This window comes from Phyllosticta citriasiana, assembly GCF_038021145.1.
Source record: "Phyllosticta citriasiana strain CBS 120426 chromosome Unknown IWZ02scaffold_8, whole genome shotgun sequence".
Classification (NCBI taxonomy): Eukaryota; Fungi; Ascomycota; class Dothideomycetes; order Botryosphaeriales; family Phyllostictaceae; genus Phyllosticta; species Phyllosticta citriasiana.
This window is the reverse complement of record NW_027117285.1, coordinates 99,414-113,896: the sequence shown is the minus strand read 5'-3', so window position 1 is coordinate 113,896 and position 14,483 is coordinate 99,414. Positions and strand designations below refer to the sequence as shown.

At 55.3% G+C, this 14,483-nt stretch overlaps 6 protein-coding genes across 6 annotated transcripts; 3 read left to right on the top strand and 3 right to left on the bottom strand.

The window, feature by feature from the left end:
* Nucleotides 1-882: 882 nt before the first annotated feature.
* IWZ02DRAFT_379974 (uncharacterized protein) lies at nucleotides 883-2,076 on the top strand (the record flags this gene model as incomplete). The annotated part of the gene is made up of 2 exons (XM_066765077.1): nucleotides 883-1,277; nucleotides 1,443-2,076. The coding sequence occupies 2 exons, from the start codon at nucleotides 883-885 to the stop codon at nucleotides 2,074-2,076; spliced, it is 1,029 nt and encodes a 342-aa protein (XP_066621494.1).
* A 1,265-nt stretch (nucleotides 2,077-3,341) lies between these two features.
* Nucleotides 3,342-6,465, bottom strand: IWZ02DRAFT_288506 (uncharacterized protein). The gene is made up of 2 exons (XM_066763747.1): nucleotides 5,785-6,465; nucleotides 3,342-5,738 (listed from the first exon to the last, which is right to left on the bottom strand). Exons 1-2 carry the CDS (start codon nucleotides 6,217-6,219, stop codon nucleotides 3,450-3,452), a joined length of 2,724 nt encoding a protein of 907 aa, XP_066621493.1. The 5' UTR covers nucleotides 6,220-6,465; the 3' UTR covers nucleotides 3,342-3,449.
* IWZ02DRAFT_491256 (uncharacterized protein) lies at nucleotides 6,404-7,150 on the top strand (the record flags this gene model as incomplete). Its single annotated transcript, XM_066769724.1, has 2 exons — nucleotides 6,404-6,410; nucleotides 6,648-7,150. The coding sequence occupies 2 exons, from the start codon at nucleotides 6,404-6,406 to the stop codon at nucleotides 7,148-7,150; spliced, it is 510 nt and encodes a 169-aa protein (XP_066621492.1).
* Nucleotides 7,151-7,548: 398 nt separating this feature from the next.
* IWZ02DRAFT_288593 (NmrA-like family protein) lies at nucleotides 7,549-8,976 on the bottom strand. The gene is made up of 2 exons (XM_066763749.1): nucleotides 8,350-8,976; nucleotides 7,549-8,282 (listed from the first exon to the last, which is right to left on the bottom strand). Exons 1-2 carry the CDS (start codon nucleotides 8,772-8,774, stop codon nucleotides 7,754-7,756), a joined length of 954 nt encoding a protein of 317 aa, XP_066621491.1. The 5' UTR covers nucleotides 8,775-8,976; the 3' UTR covers nucleotides 7,549-7,753.
* Nucleotides 8,977-9,445: 469 nt separating this feature from the next.
* Nucleotides 9,446-11,752, bottom strand: IWZ02DRAFT_288501 (uncharacterized protein). Its single transcript, XM_066763746.1, has 2 exons — nucleotides 10,353-11,752; nucleotides 9,446-10,296 (listed from the first exon to the last, which is right to left on the bottom strand). Exons 1-2 carry the CDS (start codon nucleotides 11,467-11,469, stop codon nucleotides 9,653-9,655), a joined length of 1,761 nt encoding a protein of 586 aa, XP_066621490.1. The 5' UTR covers nucleotides 11,470-11,752; the 3' UTR covers nucleotides 9,446-9,652.
* A 55-nt stretch (nucleotides 11,753-11,807) lies between these two features.
* On the top strand, nucleotides 11,808-14,091 carry IWZ02DRAFT_288521 (armadillo-type protein). The gene is made up of 3 exons (XM_066763748.1): nucleotides 11,808-12,214; nucleotides 12,443-12,952; nucleotides 13,003-14,091. The coding sequence occupies exons 1-3, from the start codon at nucleotides 11,978-11,980 to the stop codon at nucleotides 13,906-13,908; spliced, it is 1,653 nt and encodes a 550-aa protein (XP_066621489.1). The 5' UTR covers nucleotides 11,808-11,977; the 3' UTR covers nucleotides 13,909-14,091.
* Nucleotides 14,092-14,483: the final 392 nt, after the last annotated feature.

The following is a 14,483-nucleotide window of genomic DNA, read 5'->3' as shown; positions in this document are numbered from 1 at the left end:
GAAGGCAGGACGGGAGGAGCATTCAAGAGCATTCGCGGATGTAGCGTCGACGAAAGGCAGTTGTACCCGGAAAGCACTCCAACTCACTTCATCGTCTCATCAACAGAACATCGTCTCCTCCATCATCACCATCATCTCAGCTAGCCAGCCATCAAGAATGCCTTTCCCAGTCATTGCCGCCCCGAGGACGCGCCGAGCGAGAAGCTGAGCGTTTCGTCTCGTCTTTCTTCCGTTCTCTTGGACCTGACCTCGCTTGGACCTAACCTTCACCAGCAGCAAAATGCGTCTGTTGTGGTGTCGAGGCTCTGCGGTTGACTAATCGTGTCTCTTCAGCAGAAATAATGCCATGATGCCACAGTAAATCCAGACCAAACCACGAGATGGATGAGACATGGAGTTGGTCAGGCTCGAGGTTGGTGGCCAGGGTGCTCCTGGTAGGTCCGATTTGCTCTCCACTTGGTGTGAGCTCTTTCGCGGGCAGGCCGTAGTTCTGCATCATCGTCGTTTCTGTCTCTACTTTGTTTCGTTTCTCCACGGATTGCCACTTTGGGAATCCTGTTGTGGTGTTCTGGTCTCCTTGTTGTCTCTGGTTTGGCTGTGGCACTGCTGTTCAAGGTAAGGTCTCTCTCGTGCTTCTTTTTCTTCTGCCACGTTTTGAATTTCTTCAAGAGTTGGGACGGAAAACAATTCATCGCATGCGAGACTCACACACGACACCACGTTTCAATTGTCGCCACCCACATCTCATTTGTTTTCCAACATGTCTCCTAACCGCCGTCTGTCGTCCGCAGAATCTTTGAATTTTTCATCCTCTTCCTCCTTTCCCTGCTTGCATCCCCCAATCTCAATCTCAATCTCAATTCCAACTCCAACTCCCTCACAATGGTCGGAGCCCCGTCGTTCAGTTCTCCCGAATACTGGGAATTGCGCTTTAGAAAAGACCCCAGCGCTTTCGAGTGGTTGCTCTCCCCCAACTGCCTTGATAAGCATGTGCTCGAGGCCCTGGCTGCTGCCTCTTCACCGTCTCCCGACTGCTCCTCGTCTCCCTCCTTGAGGCTCCCATGCATCCACCACATCGGCTGCGGGACCTCCGCCATGTCTTTCCAACTGCGCCGGCTAGTGGAGGATCCGGCGCAGGTGCACAATACGGATTACTCGCCTGCAGCAGTGGAGATAGGGAGGAACAGGGAGAGGGAGATTTTCGGGGATGGAGAGGGGGGAGAAGATAGCGCAACCAGACGCTATGATTCGGCGTCTACGGGATCTCCGTCTTCTGAGTGCGACCACGAAGTGGAGGATGAAGAGGAAGAGAGAGACGAAAAAGAAAGAGCCCGCATAAGCGAAGACGTGCAGAGACGACCAAGACGACAAGACAACGCAACACCACCACAAGGCCCAACAGACGGCTCCTCCTCCGACGGGGTCGGCAAGAGCGCAACCAGGCGCATGCGCTGGAGCACCATCGACCTGCTCTCCCTCCGCGCCATAGCACCGCTCGCCCATCCCCACCCACCCTACGCCGTCATCGTCGACAAGTCAACCAGCGACTGCATCTCGTGCGTCGACGACGTGACCGTCACACTACCATACGCACTCCAACCAGTGGAAAATGATTCCACCAGTGCCGCAGCGACAGCAGCAGCAAAACCGCAAACGACGGCCAAAATCCACCCCCTGCACCTTCTCGCCGTGCATCTGGCACACCATACGCGGCCCGGCGGCCACTGGCTCGTTGTCAGCTACTCGGGCGCGCGATTCCCATTCGTGCCGCCGTATCCAGAGAGAGCGGATGAGGGGAGGTTGGACGCGGAGATGTTGGAGAAGGGTTTCGTGCATCCGGGGAGACTGTGGAGGTTGGAGAGGAGGGAGATGGTCGGTGCAGAGGAGCAGGAGGGAGAGAAAGGAGAAGGGGAAGGCGGAGGGAACGAGGGAGCGGCACAAGTGGTGCATCGGCCGCGGATTGTGCATTTTTTGTATGTGCTTGTAAGAACGGATTTGAGGCTGGAGATGGTGGGGGGTGTGGAGAAGGAGGAGGAGAAGAAGGGTCGGGGAGATGATGGCGTTGAGAGGGCGTGAAGCAAACGGTGGTGACGGAATATCGCTCCCTTGATGCAATGGCGGACGACTGCTTACATACCTTACCCTATGTGCAGCTGTAGTAGCGGACGACTGCTCCTTGGAGGAGGTTTCATATCTTTCTGCAACTCTCCATCAACGGACATCCAAACCATGTGGGCATCCTCGGCGGCAATCTTGATCTGCTGCTGAAGCATCTCTAGCAAATTTTTTTCAAGAAGCGAAAATCTTGCTCCTCTTTCGACCTCGTCATCAACACCCAATCAACATCTGGCCATCCTAGTCGACAACCTTTACCTGCTGGTAAAGTGACGGCTCTCCTTACCCAAGGCCGATACGCCCGCTAACAGGGTACTAGAAGGTACACCCCTCTGACTCTTTTCACCTGGTGGCAAAGCGATGACCTCCCTAAAGCCACGAACGCGGCCAAATTTGCCATCCCACCCACGAGCCTGCGCCTGTTTCTGGCGTGGCTCCTCGATTAGATCGAAGAATCGGATTCTGCATCTGTAGTGGCTACCAAGACAGAGACGGTCGCTAGGCACTCTGCTCAAGAGGGCGCTCGGGCATGCCGGGGCTGGAGACGCTGCCGACGACCAAGGTGAAGACGACGAAGTGGAGGAAAGTGTTGGAGAAGATGAAGAAGAGGAGGGCGAAGCAGAAAAGTGCGTAGTAAGTACTTACAAGTTGGGATAATGAGCACTGGGATAAGTGCAGTTGGGAGCGGCCAGACAGCTATACCCGGCATGGATCAAACCCACGAATTGAAGTCCTCAACGTCTGGGGCAAAGCCTGGTGTCGTTCATCGTCGTCGTCATCATCCATGTTGGTGTTGTCCAGCGCAACTGAGCAAGCTTCGCAGTGTCAAGTTTTCTCGATTTCGCTTTGAGTCTCCATGATATCAGGGATTGTGCAGCTGTGCGAAAATTCGAGATTTCTGAAAGGTACGAACTACGAAGGACTTAACCAACAAATCAGGGGAAAAGTAACGACAAATGAGCGATATTTGTTCCGTCAACGGCAAAGAAAAACGCAGAAAGATAGTAAATAGTATGTAGTAGAAGAAGCAGTGTCCAGGCAGATGCGAGGTAGAGCAATCGCCCGCCTCCTCGCAAACGAGACAATTGTTCAGAGAGTGAAAGGGAGACAAACGCCATTGGAAGAAAATGCTGAGATCAAGCCAGCCGTACCCGCAAATAAGAACGCCTTCGCTATGCCAATCTGGATATCAATGGATGATCGATGCCTTCCTTTTCCCAACAAGGATGTGATTTTGTTTTCGCCAACGCACCACCGGCAGCCGCTGAGCTGAGCGGGCAAAGCAGAGCAAAGCAAACAAGCAAGTAAGCAAGCAAGCAACGGCCCAAAGAATATCAAGTCGCTGTCACCATTCTGAAACCGCCTTCCAGGCCGATTTTCCCCTCGCCTTGCTCCCCCTTTGTTGCGCCTGCTGTCCGCATGGCCAGACCCTGACTCTGATTGCTGGTCCGGCTCTGTGGTCGCTGATCCTCCCGCTCTCGTTCTCTCCTGGCGGCGGAAACGCCCTCGCTCTCAATATCCGACACGTCGCTATCAGCAATGCTGGCTGAACTCGGCGCGTACTCGCTTTCTGTCCCACCAACTGTGCTAGGAGCATACTCTGAGCGGCTGGTGGACCAGCGCGCGCCGCCTTCTTCTTGCTGAATCGTTTCTTCAATTACGCGGCGCATGGCCGGATCGAGGTTGACGCCGTGCTCGGCAATTGGCGAGTTAGGGTTAAGACCGTCGAACAGAGGGTTGGAGTCAACGATCGGAGAAGCGGGGTGTTCATTGAAGGAGAATGGCGCTTGAGAGGCATAGGGTGTTTGCATGGACCCAGCGAGTGGCGTCCGTTGATTGTCCCATGGCGACATGGGAGGATTTGAAAAGGGTGAGAGAGGAGTTGGAGCGCGGTTGCTTGAGCCGACTGAGATGGTGGAGTTACGGTCTCTACTGTGTTTCTTGGGGTTGTTGTCTTCAAGGACAATCGTGTCCTCGAGACTGGGGTCGTGCTCGGAAGGTTGCGAATCAGGGCTAGCGGACCTTGACGATTGCGAGGAGTGCGATGAAGGGAATTTAACGGAGGAGGAAAGATCGCCAGCGTAGTCGACCTCGGATACTTCTGGAGTAGACTCGTCCGAGTCGCCACATCGCCTGTCTGCTGCGATGGTGGCCTCGACACTTGCAGGCATTGGAGCCCGAATCGGTTCTGCTTTTGGCAAACTCGCCCATCGCCCACGCACCTCTTCAACTTCTCCCTCCTCATCCTCCCCTTCTTCCACGGGAGAATAAAGGCCGACGGGGGATTGTGCAGATGCCACTGCCCTGATGGTAGAAGTGGAACTACGCCTAGTAAGCTCTACAGCTGGAGCAGGCCGTGGAGGCGGAGGGGGCATGGCCTCGTAAAACAGCATGAAAACACCATCTTGTGCCAGGACATCCTCCTTGGACACTCGTGACACGTCTTCATCGCTCAGACGCCACCAGACTTCTTCTGGCTGATCGGCCCCGTCCGCTGATTTTTGCGTGCCAAAATTTGTCGTGTTGAAAGGATGCTTGCGATAGCAAACGTAGTGGCCATTTTCATGCCTTCCGTAGTGACTGACGACAGCCCTAAGCTGATATGGGAGCTTGGGCTCCTCGAAAAGATAGTTTGAACTTATCATGGACTCTGAGGGATTGGTAGACCAGACTTCGGAGTGCCCTTCCAGTTCTCTGAGGTAGGCGGGTTGTTCGCCAGAGCCGAGCGACCACGGTCCAATGTCTAATATCTCGGGAAAGCTTACGTGGGCGTGGTTCTTTCGTTGAACGCCCGTCATCTCGTCAAACACACTGCGATTGACATGGATCACAAGAGCCTTGGGTGGGCGACCGATTACCGCCTGCCTAGATTTTGTGCTTTGCACCCAATTTTTCCGTGGAATATGACACTTTTTGAGAACAGTGTTGTCCGAGAAGTCTTCATCTCCCAAGGCGTGCTGTACGGCCTGAAGGCGTTGGATCCAAGTCTCTTTGATGCTTTCCATCTGCGGTGAGCCCGGCTCGCCTGCGTTCTCCAAGAGATTTTTCAAAGATTCCTCGGCCTTGAGTAAGGTGCAGCTGGCGCATTCGACGCCTTCGATTGGTTCAAGCTTTGTGTACTCGTTGAGGCAGTCGCGGATGTCGCAGCCGAATCCCCAGTCCTTCTGCAGAGGAACTGTAAGGCAATTGAAGGGAATCATGGACAGTCCTTCAGTGTGTCCACAGCTCATGCAACCGACACGCTGAGCTAGTAGGCCTTCGAGCGGGTTCCGTAAGCTTTCGGGAAAGGTCGAGTAGCTGGGCCTGAGAAGTGATGCTTTTTCCTCGGCCACCGGGACATTTTCGAGGCCTGCAACATTGCGAGATTGCCTGGATGCACGCAGAACTTCTCTGTCGATCTCGTCTAACACCTTGGAGAAATATTCTTGTGCGTCCTGTTGTTGCCAGCTGCTCATGTTCTTCAACTTGGCGGGGGTCCACAGATATCGACCATGATTTTCAGGATTGTTCAGCTTCTGAACCGTGTCCAGCAGAGCACCATTGGTAGAATCGCTGGCTAGACCATCGAACGAGGTCATGCTTTGAACGAGAAACTGCCGTAGACTGGGCAAGGATGCGAGACCCTGCGCTCATCAGCTTTGCTTCCAACATCGGGAGAGGGTTGAGTACCTGTATAACACTGTTCTGGTAGCAAGAATTGTCCCAGTTGCCCAGACCCGGTGGGACGACGTCCTTGGTGTTGATCATAGTGCCGTAGGACCGCAAAGCCCGTTCACCAGATATGGCCTTAAGCATTCCTAAACCATCCAACCCAAACACCCTGCGCAAAACTTCATTTTTCGCGGCGAACATGTTCGCGCTATTCTTGTCCTCGTCAACATTGATCGAGGGCTGGCCCAGCGCAAAAACCAGCGGAGATGGCATGATGTACACCAAAATATTCCAAAGAGTCTCGGATACAGCGCGCAAGGGAGTGTCGTGATGCGCAAAAAAGGCACGTAGCGCAACGAGACCTAGGGCGACGAGTACGAAGGGCGTATAGGACGCCGTTTGCGGATTTGATTCGACGTTGAAGTCATCGAACGACGGGGGGCGGGAGGTCATTGTGGGAGCGCAAAGCTAGCCCAAGGAGGGTTTTCAGTTGGATCAGCCAGGACGAGAGGAATGATGGTTTGGCCGGGAAAAGAGCCGTTGGTGGCGCATGGAGAAGTTGGGTTCTGGGTCGAGAGGAGGCTCCAAAGACGATGGCCAGGAAGGGAGCCGAAACGAGGAGGACGAGGAGAAGGAGATGTTCGGTAGGTGCACTGGAGTTGTTAATGTCGCAGCATCCTTGGAGATTGCCCCAACGCGCACGGCCCGCGCGAGGTTTCCGCCGCTGCGCTGCTGATCCGACACGCAGAGCCGCCTTCGTCCTTTTTTTCTGCAACACCACATTCCCCCGATGAAGACGACAATGGCCAAGGCTGCAAAAGCAAAGAAACAAGGCAAGTCTCCGATATGCCCCCCACAAATATGATCCTAATTTTCCACAGACGTCTCCAAGCACTCGCGCGCCGCCCGCCGCGCCGAGGAGCCTGTCGACAAGTCTCTGGCCCTCACCGACGCCTCGACCATCAAGCCTACGCGCCCCAAAGTCACCACCTCGGTCCTTGCCGCCCAGAATGCCGGCGTCTCCAAGAAACAGAAGCAGAAGCGCCTGACGCACCACCAGCGTGTGCGTCAGGAGCGCGCCGTGGAAAAGGCCGACGCCAATATGGATAAGCATGAGAGGAAGGTTGAGGAGAGCAAGAGGAGGGGCAAGAGGGTCCAGGACCGGCGAAAAGACTGGGAAAGCCTGAACGGCGACAAGAGGCCATCAAATCCCTTTGCCGCGCTGAATCATGGAAACACGGATGATGTGGACATGGAGGCTCCGTCAGGTCCCCGCGAGAGTCTTGCTGCAGTCAACGCCGCTACCATCGCGGCTGTCGCACAGCGCCCGCATTCACAGCACAATGCGCCAGCACAAGACGAGAGCGACGTCGAGGTTGAATGAAGCGACAGCTCCACAAGCTCAAAATTTCTTCATTTCGACACCACTCGCTGCTGCACCTGGTGTGCGCACAATCGTCGATTTTCTGCAGGCGCGAAAAATTGGCGCCACTTCTTGCCGCTACAAGCTGCAATGGAAGCTTGTGCCACCCCGTCACAATGACGAGGATGACGGAACGACCACTCGGAAGAGAACATGCCAAAATACTGTGCGGTAGATGGATGATGCCCAAAGAGCGACGATATCCTGCATGTCCTGGCTAGCTCGAACAGGAACTCAGGTCAATTGCAATTACACGACAAAAGTCGGTTCGGTTGTTTTCAGGCGTCAAACGGCACATCTGGTACAAGAATGGGAAATTTCACAAAAGTTTGATGCCTAGATTTGGAGCATGGCCGTTTCGTCAATCTTTTTCCGTACGTTGGGCTTGAATGCTCTTGAGTACTCTGGTACCTGTTAGCTTGAAAGCTCGCCGTCAACTTCTGCTACAAAGCGTACAAATGCTCCCTATTTGCTTCCCCTTTTGTTGTTCACGCCATGATCTTTGACACCAAGACTCAGTCTTAAAAAGCCATTATTCCAGTTCTTTTTCACTGCCTGCGAGCATCACTTGCTTCTCGCGAAGTTCTGGTGCCAAGTGTAGTCCTTGTCCTTCATCAACAACCCCCTGACTCCTTCCAACCCGTCCTTCGGCCTCCTCCCCGACAACTCCTCCATCAACGTACTCACATTTGTCATCTTTCCGCCCCTGAAAGCCCGGAACAAAGTAACCCAGTTCCAATATAAGTCCTCGCCTTTGCCGCCCTCATCACTTTCCACATTGCGCCTCACATACTCCTCATCCGCGACATACTCAATCCTGACCTGTCTGCCAGTCGTCTCATTTATAGCATTGACGATCTCAGACAAACGCACAGCGCGCGGGCCCGTTAGCGCAACGACTTCGTTTTCGAATCCGCCGCGCATGAGCAGCTTCGCCGTCGCTACGCCCAGCTCGTCGCGCAGCGCGAACGAGGCCGCGCCGTCAATGGGCAGGTACAGCGTCTGCGTTGGGTCCGTCGGATACCAATTGAAAGAGACGGGGAAGGCGTCGGTGTAGATTACCTCACGGACAGCCATCCATTTCAGCTTGGACCTGCGAGCCTTGTCAGTCATAACAGTATCCAAAAATCAACTCATTCGTTCAATTGGACTTGGCATACGCCCTCAACAAGCTCTCCGTCTCCAAATGCGCCCCCATCAACCTTACCCCCTCCAAATCCTCCCGCACGTCCCCAACCGCCAAACTCGAATAAACAACCAACCCCACCTGCGCCCTCTCCGCCGCCTCAACCACATTGCGACGCTGCCGCCGCCGCCGCGCGTTGTCCAGCGTGTTCGTACTAACGAAAAACAGCCGCTCGACCCCGGCAAACGCCGCGTCCAGCGTCGCCGGCTCGTCGTAGTCCAGCTGCGCGAAGCGCACGCCGAGAGCGGCGAGGACGGGGCCCGCGCTGGCGCGCGTTGACGTTGCGGTGATGTGGGAGGGGGGAATGGAGGAGGAGAGGAGGGTGTGCAGGATGGTGTGGCCGAGGCCGCCCGTTGCGCCGGTTATGAGGTAGGTTGGGTGAGGAGGCTGCGTGGGCATGGTTTCGGTGTTTTGGGGTCTGTCTTTTTTGCGATGGCTGGACTGTTTAGTGTGAAACGCGTCGAGATCTGGTGTTTTGGGGATCTTTCTCTCATGCTGCCTTTGCTTTCTTTATATACTTCTCCTCCTCCACCTCCTCCTTCCCGTCTTCAGCTCAAGCCATGGAGCGTGTCTTTGTGAACAAGGAGCTCCATGGTCACTTCGTCAGCAGTGTTGCAGTCTGCCTGCGGAGCAGCTCGGTGGAGTTGGTTTGCGATCCCACAACAAAACAATGCCGGTCCTCTCTGCGGGAAACTCTTCTTCACTCGGTGAAATGTCATCGTCAACACAGAGCGCAGTGTAGCACTGCGCCGCTGCCAGCGCGGTTGCTCAGCAAAGGTTGCATCGGCCCAGTGGTTGGTTGGTCATGGTTGCGGACAGCTAACCCGAAGGGGCAGACTTGCCGCTCGCTCGTCAGTTGCTGAAGAGAAGGTAGGTAGATTTGGACTATCCAGGACGAGCATCGCGCTTTGAGGGTACTGCAACCTGGATGAGTGGAAGGTTGTGAAATATCCATTTAAATAGAGAGATGATGGCCTCTTTTCTTCAAGGGGCATGCCAATTCTGGGCTTCCACTTCCCTACACGCAGTACTTCTATTTCTTGTTCAGACATGGCCTGAATCCTTGTCATGTGAACGATGTGTCTATTCGAAGATACCAAAGCCTTCCGTCCGAAGCAGCGGAACGCCAAAAAATGCACCGACCCAGTTCCGTCGTTCCCTCCAACGCCCAAGGTTTCCCTCCAGGAAAGGACAGACCAACCACGAGATAGGACGCCAAAGTCCCAATGATCAAAATACCATACCGATAAACAAGAGCAGCCTCCATCCTACCCGTCTCACTTGATATTCGTCCCAAACAAGCGGAACATCCTGCGATAACCAAGCGGCTCCGACTTATCCTCGACGCCGTACTGCTTGACGAAGCACTCAAACGGCAGACAATCGTGCTTCTTGCGCGTAGCGTTGTCCCACGGATCGAGCCCCTCGGCCTTGAGTTCCTGCAGATTGCCCCACAGCACGAACAGCTTCTCGCGCAGCTGGTTGAGTGTGTGGGCGTCGGCGCGCAGGTCCACCGCGCTCAGGTCGAGCAGGTACTCGGCATCCTTGTCCGCCACGAGAATGGCCATGCGCGCGGGGGGCTCCTCCGCCGCAGCGCTTTCCGTGTCGCTGTTGGGCGGCTGCTGCGCATCTTCGACCATCAGGTAGAAGGCCCATTCCCATCGGGGCTCTCGCCGCTCGGGGTATTGGTCCGACAACTGCGTGTCTGGTGGCACGTCGTTGTATGCCGGATCGTCGAGCGACTGGGCAAAGTCTTCGAGATTGTCCGGATAGAAGTCGACGACGCGGACCTGTGTGCGGAACTTGGCGTTGATGAAGGGCGCCCGGTAGGCGACGCCCGATGGCGTCTTTTGGCTGTAATGTGCGTTGTCAAGGATGTCTGCGAGTCGCGTTGGTGTGGTTACCGCTCGCTCTGTGACGACTGCAGGTGGGTGCGTGGTTAGTGATGGGACTGTGTGGGTGGCAGACAGCACTTACCGTGGCCACTAATTCCCTTTACATCCGAGTTGTCGTTGACTTTGGCTTCCTTTTTCCTTTGCTCTTCTGCCTGCTCTTGCTTCCTCTTCAGATTTTTTTCCATTTTCTTCCTTTCCTTGCGGTTCATTTTGGGTTCGTCCGCCTCCGCTGTCCTCACCGAAGCCCAGTATTCATCTCTTCGCTTCTGGAGCTCCGTCATGCGGTCGTCGAATACCCTTGGCTTGATGATGTCGACCCGATCTTGATACTTGAAGTCTTGATGGAGCGCGCCTTCGAGCTTTACACCGCTGCGGTCGCGTTTGACATGGACATTCCTCAAGAACACAAAGTCGTGTTCGTTGATGTTTCTAAAACACGCCGATGCGTGCGGCTCCCAGAGCATGACTTGCATCGTCCTTTTGCCCATGGGGCCTTGCCACTTGATCTGATTTCCATTCCGATAGTTGAAAGGGTCGCCGTCCACGCCGTCTTTTTCCTTGCCGTAGTCGTATAGCAGAGGGTTTTCGGTGTAGTCTGTGACGTAGACCTCACACTTGTCAATCTGCCCAGGGAATATTTTGACAATTTCCACAGCCAGATCATAGAATTTCATCTCTTTGCAGTCTTTCAGCAATCCGAACTTGTCCTTGTTGGAGGAAAGGGCGGGCGCTGATGCTACTGTGTTCTGTGGTCGAGGAGGCAATGGGTGCCTGTATTGCGTGGTTGAATTGAATGTCAATGTCTGCGTGATTTCTGGTGGGCCAGTTGCCTGCGGCGGTTGGTGCAGAGTTATGACATAGAGTTGCTCATCTGGAGTCGGTGCCCTTGCACGGCATGTAGACCTATGAGGCAGACGCTTGGCTCCACTGGCGAATTCATCGTTGAAGTGTGGCGCTGGAATCGTTCTCTCAGGAAAGACAATACAACCAGCTGAGAAAGTTGATGTTGCAGTTTTGTTCATGGCAAATTCCAGGATTCTGACATTTTGGAGAACTACCACGTCTCCGACATCCTGGACTTGAGGCTGATTTGCCAGCATGTTGGGCTTCCAGAACCACCTGACCTTCAAGGCGGCGCGGACGTCCCGTGCAACTGAATTGTCGCACACAAAAAAGGTGAGTTGCATATCTACAGACATGGGTCAAGACTGAGGTACGTGTGGTTACGGGATGAGGTACCTGTGCCTCTGTTCTTCATTGGAGGCATCATATCCACGACGACGCCAATAATGTTGACAATTTCGCCAACGGGTTTGTCCAGGGCCTGTTGGACAGTAATATAGCCCAGGGGCGGGTCTTTGGAGGTGGCCAGAGGCATTGCTGTGGTGAAAGCATTGAGGGCGTGTCGACGCGTCATGGGCCGCGACGGGGCGACGCGCGAGGGGTGGTGACTTCAGGAGGGCTCGCTGGAGGGATGAGTCAGCGACGCTAGGCTGGAAACGGCGGCCAGTCCTCGCGCAGGGCTGCACTGCTGCTGCCCGCATTATTTTCCGCCCGCATCATCGTCTTCTCATCCTGCCCTCATCCTCCCACTGCCCTATCTTGGTGCAGATTCTCCCCACCACCTCACTTCCGCTCCGCTACCCTCATCTCCCGTCCACCGTACCTCTGCAACCGCCTGACTGCAGCTGCGAGCTGACCCACGCCATGGCTGAGCGCTACATCCCCGAGCATCGTCGCACGACGTTCAAGGCCAAGAACACCTTCAAGCCCGACGAGCTTCGTCGCCGCCGCGAGGAGCAGCAGGTTGAGATCCGCAAGGCCAAGAGAGAAGAAAACCTTGCGAAGCGCCGTGGCATTGCCTCTCGCGATGGCGCCGGCCCTGGCGCTTCGCTGGGCGCTGCTCCCGACAGCGACGATGAGGCTGGTACCATTGAGTCTCAGGTAAGTTCTCCAGCTCCACGCTCCGCCAAACCGCCGCACGGTGGCGTTGGCTTGCCCTTCGCATCACCTCAACACCACCGCCTCTGTTTGTTTTGGCAAATACGCCGCTGAACGGCCGTTCAACGATTGCCGAGCGAACTGGCCATCCCTTATCCTTATCGTCTCTTGCACGAGCCACGCCAAGCACCATGATTTTCTCGAGATGCGCATCTTGCTGACTCTTGCCAGCTCAATGAGGACCTCCCTCAGATGGTGAAGGGTGTATTTTCCGAACAGATTGACGAGCAGATCCACGCCACCACCAAATTCCGCAAGCTTCTTTCCAAGGAGCGCAACCCGCCCATCGAGCGCGTCATCGAGACCGGAGTTGTTGGCAGATTCGTCGAGTTCCTTCGCTCCCCTCACACTCTGGTCCAATTCGAGGCTGCCTGGGCTCTTACCAATATTGCCTCCGGCTCTGCTCAGCAGACCCAGGTCGTCATCGAGGCTGGCGCCGTGCCCATCTTTGTCGAACTCCTCTCCAGCCACGAGCCCGATGTCAGAGAACAGGCCGTCTGGGCCCTGGGCAACATTGCTGGTGACAGCCCGGCATGCCGTGACTTTGTTCTTCAAGCCGGCGCTTTGCGCCCTCTGCTCAACTTGCTCGGTGACAGCCGCAAGCTGAGCATGCTCCGCAACGCCACCTGGACCTTAAGCAACTTTTGCCGTGGCAAGACTCCTCAACCCGACTGGCAGACTGTGAGTTTGTGTTGCGTGACCTCACATTGCTTCTTGGCTGACTTTTTCAGATTGCTCCCGCTCTTCCCGTGCTTGCCAAGCTCATTTACTCGCTTGACGACGAGGTCCTCATCGACGCGTGCTGGGCCATTTCCTACCTGTCCGACGGCTCGAACGACAAGATTCAGGCCGTGATCGAAGCCGGTATTCCTCGCCGTCTCGTGGAGCTCCTCATGCACGCCTCCACCTCGGTCCAAACTCCTGCCTTGCGCTCCGTCGGAAACATTGTTACCGGTGACGACATTCAGACGCAGGTCATCATCAACAGCGGCGCGCTCCCCGCCCTGCTTTCTCTGTTGAGCTCGACCAAGGATGGCATCCGTAAGGAGGCTTGCTGGACCATTTCCAACATCACCGCTGGCAACCCCACCCAGATTCAGGCCGTGATTGACGCCAACATTATCCCTCCTCTCATCCACCTTCTTTCGAACGGCGACTTCAAGACCCGTAAGGAAGCTTGCTGGGCAATCTCCAACGCCACCTCTGGTGGTCTGCAGAAGCCGGATCAGATCCGCTACCTTGTGCAACAGGGCTGCATCAAGCCGCTCTGCGAGTTGCTTGCCTGCCCCGACAACAAGATCATCCAGGTTGCCTTGGACGGCTTGGAGAATGTGCTCAAGGTTGGTGAGATGGACAAGGAGGCCAGCGCGGACAATGAGCCCATCAACCGCTTTGCTCTGTACATTGAGGAGTGCGGCGGCATGGAAAAGATTCACGACTGCCAGAACAACGCCAACGAGGAGATTTACATGAAGGCGTACAACATTATCGAAAAGTACTTTTCGGACGAGGAGGAGGCCGGCGACATGAACGAGCTTGCGCCCCAGCAGGGCCAGGACGGTACGTTCGGCTTCGGAGCCCAGCCGCAGCAGCAAAACTTCAACTTTGCCAACGGTGGCGAGTCGATGGACATGTGAGGTGCCCGACCGGAGTGCTTTTAGCATCATGGTAGCTCTTTAGCGGCGGATGCTCCCGACCCAGCAGTCGAGACGGATCCGTCGCCGACCATCGCTCACGACCAAGGTCACGCCATTGCTGCCCTTGACCCTGTCTCTGGAGCGGCAAGTCAAGGACGCGTGCGCCGATTGGACACTTAAGGACTTTCTGCTTTGCCTTGCCCCATTCGTCGTACAAGTGTCCGTTCCCACCCTTGCCTTCTACCACCAACCCCCGCAACCCCCAAGTCTCAGCCAGTCATCCCCTTTGTCATGACCGCCATGAGCCCCCCAAAGATTCACCGTCATGTAACTTCCCTTTCGCGGTGTCACGTTGTTCAGTGACCTCATATCCCCGGCGTTCTGATTGCTTTCAATCTTGGTTGTCCTTTCATTACCTTAGGGAAGGGTTCCCCTTTTCGGTGGCTGTTTACCGATAGACAATAAGCAGGAACGACGGACGTGGACTCAAAATTGCAAGGCATATGTAGCAACGACGTGATTTTGACCGCGATGTGACCCGTGGTGGTACAAGATGTGCTATTTGTGCTCCATGG